This window comes from Panicum virgatum, chromosome 2K, assembly GCF_016808335.1.
Source record: "Panicum virgatum strain AP13 chromosome 2K, P.virgatum_v5, whole genome shotgun sequence".
Lineage (NCBI taxonomy): Eukaryota > Viridiplantae > Streptophyta > Magnoliopsida > Poales > Poaceae > Panicum > Panicum virgatum.
In genome coordinates, this window is record NC_053137.1 from 61,032,501 (window position 1) to 61,042,384 (window position 9,884).

At 49.0% G+C, this 9,884-nt stretch overlaps 2 protein-coding genes across 3 annotated transcripts; one reads left to right on the forward strand and one right to left on the reverse strand.

Annotated features, from left to right (window-relative positions):
* Positions 1-385: 385 nt before the first annotated feature.
* LOC120695552 (WAS/WASL-interacting protein family member 1-like) lies at positions 386-4,620 on the reverse strand. Its single transcript, XM_039978770.1, has 4 exons — positions 4,597-4,620; positions 2,602-4,546; positions 1,896-2,097; positions 386-790 (listed from the first exon to the last, which is right to left on the reverse strand). The coding sequence occupies exons 1-2, from the start codon at positions 4,618-4,620 to the stop codon at positions 2,915-2,917; spliced, it is 1,656 nt and encodes a 551-aa protein (XP_039834704.1). The 3' UTR covers positions 386-790; positions 1,896-2,097; positions 2,602-2,914.
* LOC120692022 lies at positions 4,507-8,728 on the forward strand. Of its 2 annotated transcripts, XM_039975241.1 has the most exons (6): positions 4,507-4,887; positions 5,041-5,128; positions 5,461-5,662; positions 8,034-8,107; positions 8,185-8,256; positions 8,333-8,728. In XM_039975241.1, exons 1-6 carry the CDS (start codon positions 4,619-4,621, stop codon positions 8,426-8,428), a joined length of 801 nt encoding a protein of 266 aa, XP_039831175.1. In that variant the 5' UTR covers positions 4,507-4,618; the 3' UTR covers positions 8,429-8,728. The 2 variants fall into 2 exon arrangements, with proteins under 2 accessions (XP_039831175.1, XP_039831169.1); XM_039975235.1 differs by lacking the exon at positions 8,034-8,107 and having other exon boundaries at positions 4,508-4,887.
* Positions 8,729-9,884: the final 1,156 nt, after the last annotated feature.

Consider the following 9,884-nt stretch of genomic DNA (forward strand, 5'->3'; position numbering starts at 1 on the left):
TTCTCGGAATTGGTTGCATCGAGTTTCCTTCGGGTTGACTCGACGGACTACAGGGATTACTCCCTTTTATGTGCTTTGCGAGCCCAAGGTGGCAGAAGTACATAAACGGGATTTAATTCGGACGGTTCCGCTACAATGCAAGTATCAAAAGTTCCATTCAAGAAAATAAAGTAATGCAAAGTTACTCATTTGATGGAATTATTTTCAGTACATATTGGTTTCCGCTCATGGTCATCTCATCATATTTGAATCTTAGAAAAGGAGTTTCAAGATAGTCAATATTGCAAGAAGAAAAATATTTACCTGTACAGCAAATGAAAGAAGCACAAAAAAGAAGACAGAGGTAAAATACGAAAAGTGATTACTACATCAAGGTGCAAAGAAGTAGAAAAGAAGCAAGATTTATTGACCACGGAATTATCCATGGACAGAGTAGTGTCTACTCTGAGGAACTTTGGACGCAATGAAATAAAAAATGATTACAAATGAGGTTAGATGGAATCATAACGTAGTAGATGTTATGAATAGCACTTGTATTCAATATGAGGGCTCTAGGCCCAAATATATACAGGTACAGGAGTTAGAAAATATGCACAAAACCCCTTATAGAACGAGGATAAATACAAACATATGTATACATCTAACACCCCCCTCAAACTCAAGGTGGATCAATCACATTGAGTTTGGAGAGATAGAAACTATGTTGCTCACGAGTCCGTGCCTTTGTGAAGAAATCAGCCAACTGAAGCTCAGAAGGCACATAGCGAAGAGCAATCTCATCATCCTGAACCTGTGCACGGGTGAAATAAGCATCAACACCAATATGCTTAGTAAGCTCATGTTTCACCGGATCACGAGCAATACTAATAGCACCTATATATATTCGGTGTTTGGGTTTACCTTCCGGGAGTGAAATTCGATCTGGATCGCTAAGCGTACCAGGTGTAACCATTTTTGTAACTTCTAGATTTAGATGAATTTGACCATGAAATTTTATATATATATGAGGTAAGCTGGGAAGTACATTCATGATTTTTTTTAGAATTTTTTGAAATTGTTTTAGTAGGTTTGCACGGAGTTTGCACCAAAACTTAGTTTGCACTCGATACATTCCCTTCTAGTACTGCTACCTAACTAGAGTTTATGAGGTATAATACGATTAAAAATATGCAGGCACTGTGCGATTGTGCTTTTGCATAAAAAAACTACAACCAATCATGCAATTATTGTATAACCAAAAAAACAACTGTTCAATTAACGCAACAAAATACCAAATATGTGAATATACACTCTATAATAACTAGCATAGTTTTAACATAACTCAACAGTAACTACTAGCACCCATGTTTACACTGTAAGCTATTAATAAAGACAAGCTGCTAAAGAAATTAAACTCTAAATACAGCAGCAATACCACACCATAGAAGAATCGAGCAAACAATCATGAGCCTAACATGCCTGGATGACTTGAATGAGACGAGCAGAGGCAGAGCATGGTGTAATTCCACCAATGTATATCCAGCATAGTGTTGTGTTGTGCTGTGCTGAAATGAAATGAAAAAGCTGAACCACACAAAAATGGTCTCTGAAACTCCTAAGCTACTGAATGTGAATGTGTAGGGGTTACTGACATCATGAACCAAGAAGGATGGATCGTGATTCGTGAACAGAGGAAAAGCTAGGTCCCAAAATAGCGTGGTGCACACCAAAGGATCATAAATAATTTTCAATTAAATACATGGTAAATTGTAGTAATTTCCTAGCAAAGTTTGGCTTCACCAGGGGAAATGCATCTAGCGTTGCCCATGAATCATGAATCTCTAACCCAGAAATTGAAAAGGATGAATCGTGAACATGAATCAAGAAGAAATTCAGCAACTGTCAGAGAACCATACCTCCTGCAAGTCCAAAATCACACTCTACAAAGGCGGCGTGGTCAAGTACGTCAAGAGGTGAATCAAAGATGGCGTGGAGATGTTGATTTTGTGTTGTCATCGCGTGCGCGGTTTAGGGACCGAGGCGCCAATAGCTCGGTACTCCTCGATCCGCCGTGTGATGTTGCGCACCAACAGCTTCGCTACTTGATCCGTCGTGCGCCTTCACAAACAAAATAGCAAGATCTGAACTATGTATAATTACTGAATAGCAAGCAGTAAACAAAATATCAAGCTCTAAACTATGTACAAAACAGCAAGCTATAAACTATGTGTAAACATCAAAGTATCCAAAAACAGTCCGCAAATACAGACATATATAAAATTCCGAGGAAGAGCAACTAGAATCAGCAGCAGAGAAGCAAACCTCACCGCTATCTTAAGTTTTGCGTGACCAATTAGAGGAGAACGGGGTGGAACAAGCTTAGGTTTGCGCTGACAGCTCTAGCTACCCAAGTCCAATCGGCTTGATTGCAACGCCAGGATAGCCTGGATCTCAGACAGAGGCAAACCGTGGTCGATCTGCGGTCAAACCCGCCAAATTTTACGCCCTCGGGGTCCAAGCCCAAATTCCCCATGCCCGGGAGAAAAGCCACGAGTATACCACGACGGGTCACTGGCCGGCGGTACCGAGGGGGGAGAGAGGGAAGGGAGGAGTGGGGCGTACAGGTTGGTGGAAGGCCCGCAGTTGCAGCAGAGGAGCGTGGAGAGTCAAGCAGCAAACGCCGGCGAGGAGGAAGATGAGCGTGGTCACCGAGAACCGGGGCTTCCTCTGACTGAGCGCCATCTGCAGCTTTGGACGAGGTGGGCGATGGAGGCGGCGCTCAGCATGGGGCGAGATGAGGCGCCGCCGCTCGCTCGGTGTCCGGAATCTGAGGTGGGCTGCAATTTCGGGCGTTGGAAAAGGTTGGAATGTTGCTTTCTATTTCTTGGGTGGAGCCAAACAGACCGGCCCAGGAAAGTAATTCAATCCCACCATACTAGGCCGGTACGCGTGCTACCGCCGCACGCGCGGAAGGGGGTCGTGGCGACGGCCGACCGAGGCGGTGCATTGGGAGCTCGTGATGGCAGTGGTGCGCGACGGCACGAGCGCGTGGCAGCGCTCGGTCGGCGGAGGAGGCGTGCCACCGAGGTAGCGCGCTCCGCTGCGCCGTACGGCAGCGGATCAACGCGCTGGCGGGAGCGACGGGGCGTCGACATGGCAGCGAACGCATGCGGGCGGCGGCGTGATGGCTGGCGAGCATGCGCGTGAGAGCTGGTAGCAGCACGGCATGCGGTGAGCGAGCAGGGAAGGGGTGAGCGCGGCTTCCGTCCAGCGCCCAGGGGAACATCGGTCGACGTGTGCGCGCAGGACCGGCGGCGTGGCAGCCGGAAGCGGCGGCGCGGCACCCGGCTACTGCATGCGGGAGCAGCAGAACGGTGGCCAAGAGCAGCGGCACGGCAAGCGGCGAGCGCGTCGGAGTGGCTGCGCGACGGCCGGCGGCCGGAAGCGGAAGCGCGGGGTGGCATCCCAACAGGCCGCGACGGCGCCTGAGTGGCGGAGTGGCGGCCGGCGGCCTGAAGCGAGAGCGCGGGGTGGCGGCGTCCCGGTAGACCGCGACCGCGCCTGGAGTGGCGGAGCGGCGGCCGGCGGCCTCAGGCAGGAGCGCGGAGCGGCGGCACGGCAGGTAGCGAACGCGCCGGAGTGGCGGCGCTATAGCCAGCGGCCTCAGGTGGGAGCGCGGAGCAACGGCACGGTAGGAAGCGAATACGCAGGAGTGGCGGCGAGGCAGCCGACGGCCTGAGGCGGGAACGTAGGGTGCCGCCAGGGCAACGAACAGGCTTGAACGGGGACGCGACGGAGGCAGAGGCGGCTCCGCGGCCGGCGGGAGGAGCCGCGGCTCCGGGCGGAGGGAGCGCTGCTGGCGCCTGCGAAGGAGACGCGGTTGAGGGCGGAGGCGGCTCCGTGGCCGGCGCCCGCGGGTAGAAGAAGCAGGGGCGGGCGCAGCGGCGAGGAGGCTCAGCGACGGGCGAAGGCGGCGCCGTGGCCGGCGGAAGGAAGCGGCTCCGCGGCCTGCGCCCGCGGAGGAGGCGCTGCGGCGAACGGGAGAGGCTCCGCGGCCGGCGAGCGCAGCAGCGAGCGGGAGAGGCTCCACGGCCGGCGGGCAGAGCGGCGAGGAGGCTCCGTGGCCGGCGAAGGCGGCGCTGCGACCGACGGGAGGAGAAGGCTCCGCGGCCGGCCCCCGCGGAGGAGGCGCGGCGGCGAGCGGAAGAGACTCTGCAGCCGGCAGGAGGAGGCGCGACGGTAGACAGAGGAAGCAGGAGCGGCGGACGCAGCGGCGAAGGCGGCCGAAGTTGGGGGGCTGCGGCGGGAGCGGCGACGGGTTCACGGTGCGGCGGGGGAGAGGGCGGGAGTGGGATCCAGCATCACGTGGGGGCGCCGAGAGAGCCGCACGGCGACAAGCGGACGCGGGCGGCAGGATCGCTGCCGCGTGGCCGCGGCCCGCGAGGGGCACGCGTCGCGTGGGCGGGGCCGGTGAGCCGGATGCGCTCGAAATCTTCGGGGGATAAGGAGGTTTATTATTATTATATATATTATATATATTCCAACAAACGGGCCCACGGCGAGGTCCCTTCCTCTCTGGCCCTAGCCCCCAGACCACCAGCCGCCGCCGCCGCCTACCCCCTCGACGGATCGGAGCGCCATGGCCTCGGCGACCTCCCTTCCTCCTGCTGCGGATGCGGAAGCAGCAGCTAGGACACGCGCCTTGGAGGCGTCCTTGGATGCAATGGTAGCGGCGGAGATGAATCTTTTCCATAGAGATGAAAGCGAGGCAATACTGATGCATGTCCACCGTTGGGGGTGGCGGTGGCTGGTCGCCTCACTCTTCTGCCTACCGGATCCCCAACCCATCCGCATCGATCTGCCGCACACTGAAGAACAGGTTGAGATGATTGAAGAGGAAAAGCGCAGGTATATATCTTTCCATCCATCTCCTCTCCTGAAAACTCTTTAATTCCCTTTTATTATATATATTATTATAATGCACAATCAACTTATTATGTACTTATTTATTATTGTTTGCTTCTTCCCCTTGTTTCTCCGTACGTAAATGCTGTCCGTTAGATCCACGGAGGTGGGGTATTTGGAGATGCTAGCTATTCATCATCAGCTTGCCACTAAATGCCTCAGCCACTACAACTCTATGCATCCGGTTCGTTCGGCATCTCGTACATCCTTCATTTTCTCCCGTCTCATATATATGCATTCATTGCACACACATACACACACAGAGAGACTAGATTAAATTAAATGGATCAGATGGACAATCAACTGTCCAACTGCCCTGCTCGATCAATTGCCGCTGCCTTCAGTTATCACTATTTATTAAGAATGACTTCTTTTGGGATGGGTGGATGGATGGATGGATGGATGGAATATAAAAACACAACTGATGCAGTACGTAGATAGATGAAGTACTGAACTCGATCAACCATCTATTTTCTGTACTAATTTTCCTTTCCTTTGAATTATTGGTTGACTCAGGGCAAGGAGTATGAGCCTGCTCCTGGGTGGCTGACCCAGAATCACTTTTTTCACAATGGCGCCAGGTGGGCTCATGGCAACTTTTTGGCTCGTCCGAAGCGTTCTGGTTGCTTCTCCTTCCTTCCTGGTCCACGGACTCTCTTCTTCTTCGAGCTCGCCAGCAGACGTAATTCCGATCAAGTTGTCACTTGCACTCGCTTAGGTATGATCTGCTTCTCGTGCCTCTCATAATTCTATCTCCACGCAACAGGATGCCACCACACTCCCCACTGATTTCATACAGGTGCATTTTTAGGCAAAAATCCCATAGCTACAGCATGCTGAATTTTTTATAGCCAAATCAGGACGGTCAACATACAAATATACCTATCCCCTAACTACTATGGATGAAAACATGAAATTATTTATGAGTGAGTGGGTAGTACATTACCATTTTCTAGAGGGGAAATCATTTTACGGTATGAAACTATGTTCTGGGTCTGAGCTCTGTTTAGAACATCGGATTTGTCCTAGGCTTAATGTATGGAGTACTTGGAACAGCAATACCAGCTATAATACCAGAAATCTTTTCGAAGCATCTTGGAAGAATATGATAAGTAGTGTGAAAAAAAAGGAATCATAGCAATTATTGTACCATATATACATATAACAAACTGGTGGTAAATCTAGAATACAATGGTAGGAGGGGCTCTTTTTATTTGTTTATTTTCCACCCCTGGCCCCATATTTCAAGCTTCCATGGCTCTACATTCTATACATATTTATAGGGGTGCTCCATTGTTTTGAACAACTGTATGAGTGGCAGTGCAATCTAATAGATATTTCCAACACATGTATAAAACTAATGTTAGGACTCAGGACCTGAAAAGATACAAACAGAGTGTGATAGAAGCTCTAATGCGGTCCAAAAAAAATATAGAATGCAACATAATGAGCTTGGAACCAATAACAAATAGTATCAAGTAAAGTTTGCAAATGAATTTAGTGATATGCTAACAGGCTAGGATTGATGATTGCAATGTGCTGTTGCAAAGTAATTTTGCTATCACTAAAACCATCACAAACTTGTATACATTTTAGGCATATATACATTGCACCATGATTTCAGAATTTTTCTATTGAAATAACATGTTATAATTGCGATACTTCAACTAAACATTGTAGTCATTCGTGTGAGAGGTCTGGTCCATTGCATTACCGTAAATAGTTTTTTAGCTGCATGATCACATAATATCTCATTCCGGAAGAGCTAAACATTACCTCTAATATTTTACTGTGGCAGACAAACACAGTGTGCCTCCTGCAGCTCTTCTGAATGTGAGCTAGTTTCACTTTTAATAGAAGCAGTTCCATCAACATGGTTTCTAACAATGCGCAATAGCTGCCTCATTCTTGAATGATGAAGTTGATGTGTGAAAAAAAATTCAGTTCACATTTGAAAATGAGAAGAACCGCCTGGTAACATTTTCAGTGATTTTAATTCAAGTCTCATGCCTTACAAAGGAAATCCCTTCTTATCATGACCCAAGAACCCACATTCTGTGACAAGCAAACAACAACAAAAAAATAAAACAATTTCGCTATGCCATATCTCCAATGCAGACCAACTACAAGGACCAGAGATGAAGATTTTTACCTGTGTCGCACATCATCTCATATTTTCTTGGAATAAACCTTCGATTTCAGAAAAGCTCTGCAACAAGATCCATAAGACCAAACAGTGTTATCTATAAGTCTAGATTATTGAATAAATTAAAGAAAGTGAGGAAGATTGTCGACTGGGTGGGGCCACACCAAGTTTAAATAATTAAATATTTCTATTACTTCAATCTAAATTATGTGTGCAATAGGGCTGATTATTCTGTGTGTGTACTTATTTCATAAATAGGATTGTAATGTAATAATTGCTTTACCTAGGCTTGTTAGCTGCTGGCCTTCTTCTTTAATGCCGCTGGAGCAGGTTCCCGACCTTGTCTGCTATCCTTGAGATTTTATTTGTTGGAATTTCAGTAGCTTTAGAGTTTAAATATATATACTTTACCTCCCCTCTTCCTGCACTTCATCCAATCTTGGAGCTAAATAAAAGATTAACAGTGAACTTCATTATGGTTTTCTAGGTATCGCAACTCATGTTGCCTTGGGTTGCAGATTAAGTATTAGATAAGCAAACACATTTTTCTTCGATAGTTGTTTGACATCAACAGCTATGTGTAATATGCTTGCTATCATACTAGATTGTGAGACAAAACAAGTGCAAATTGATACTGCTGGAGTACCTTCTCTTGTCAAAGTGCCACTTACGAAGGATGATTTGTCTGTAAAACCGATTCAGTTTCAGCACCTATGTTTGCAAACAACACGTACTGTGCTGTGAAATTCAGAAGTTTGAACTACTAAATGTATGTATCTAGTAGGTTATGATTAATAGGACGGAGATTGATAGTTGTTGCGGCTATTTTTCTTTCCTGGCCATGGAGCGATAGACAATTGGACCGAGGGTGCGTAGAATAGAAATGTACTAGTTGCAAGGACCTTCTTGTTCTTATGATTACATTCAGTCTGATCTCCCACAGCCAGAGGTAGCGGCACACTCCTTTACCCAACACTACTTGGCAGGCAGCCTATTGCCCTGGGAGCTTTTCCAACAGTATATTCGCTATTCCAATTGTTGCTATAATTGTGTTATTTTTGGGCTTGCTATAAGTTTGTCTCTTTTGTTTTCAGATGAACCAGTTACTGAAGCCTACAGTGTATTGGGTGTCCCTCTTTGGTGGTCTAAGCGGCGTGATGGCAAAAGTACCTCATGTCTATATACAGTATTGTATATACTTGTTGCATGGCTTTGGCTTACTGTATCAATTACATGTTGCAGTGGATACCTTTTGCAAGATATGCTCCCGTCGCTTTGACGATATTCCTCACGATCCAAGAAGAAAGAAGGTGTTTCCATGTGGACACAGTGATGTGAAGAAAGTGTGTGAAATGTGCTACCGTCGCTCGGGTGTGCTGCATCCAGGGCTTGGAGAATTCACGTTTGGTTATCATGAGCCGGAGCCGGACCTCAATTATTACAGCTTTGACTGTGGTTCTACCTGCTGTATCCGTAGAGGTTGAGATTGTGCGTGTTGGTTCTGAAAGGCCGGCGGCCTTGAAACTTGAACATGATCGAGGCAGGCTCCAATAGCTAGCTGCATAGATTATTGAGATCGATTGAGACTGCTGTATGCACGAAGGAAATTAGTAAGTAATAATGCCTCTACTTAATAACGGGTGCGTGCGCTGACAGATGATCTTATTACTAATTTGTTTCGTTCCAGTACGTGCCGTCAGCGTGATACGGTACGGTGTAGCATGCATTCGAATCGAACAATATATTGTACAGCATCTGATCATCATCCAATCCCGTGCAGCAGCAGCCTTCCTCTTGCTTGCTTCTCGATCTTCCAACGAGACCAAACATGGCGTCCAGTGCCACGTTTGATCAAGGTCGTCGGCTTCGGGCCGCTGAAAGCGGAAGGGATGTCTGGCTCGTCTGCCCCTGGTGGACGCGCTGGCGACGCCGGCGGCTCCGCCTTGGAGCCGCCCCACCCCCACCTCCGTCGCCGCCGCCGCCACCAGCACCACCACCCCACACCCACAACCGGCCGTCTGTGCTAGTGCCGCAAGCTCGGCCAAACCTCCTGGCCCCGCGGGAGTCCGGCGCGCGAGAGGTTCCTCTAACTTGCTGCAGAGGGACTAGTTTCTCTGACAAGTGGGCCACATATATGTGGAGCCCACATGTCAGTGGGTGTAGTCCCTCAGCAGTACTGCAGAGGAGACTCACCGGTCCGGCGCGCCACGGCGGCAGAAGCACGTCATCGTCACGCCGGGAGTTGCAGCGCAGAATCGCTTCCTCTCCGATTTCCACACTGCTGTTCACCCAGGTTCCGTCGTCCCCCTCACGCCTGCATTTGTCTGGTTCACGCCGGCTTCCTGCTCTCCTCGTTTCAACTTGCACCTCATCAGAAAACATGCTGAACTTCCACCTCTCGGTGCGTCCGGATCGCCTAGCCGTGGTTCGTGTCTGTCAGTCGGTGTTTAAAGTTGTTGTGTCGTGTCAGAATGTCGCTAATGACATCGTGGTTCGGGGTCCGCTGCGTTTAGCCGACTCTGTCATCTGGCCGTACCACTCTCGCGAAACCGCCATGGCCGCTGCGGCCAAGCTTCAGCCGGATGCAAGGGTGGAAGAAGACACACACTACTATAAAAACAGCCTTTTGTCCCGGTTCCATATAGCCATTTGTCCCGGTTTTGGAACCGGGATTCGGCCGCCGGGACAAAAGCGCTGGAGGCTTTTGTCCCGGGTGGTAGAACCGGGACAAAATGTCCCTCGCGCTAAAAAAATATTTGCGCCCTGCGGGATTGGAACCCAAGATCTATTGCCT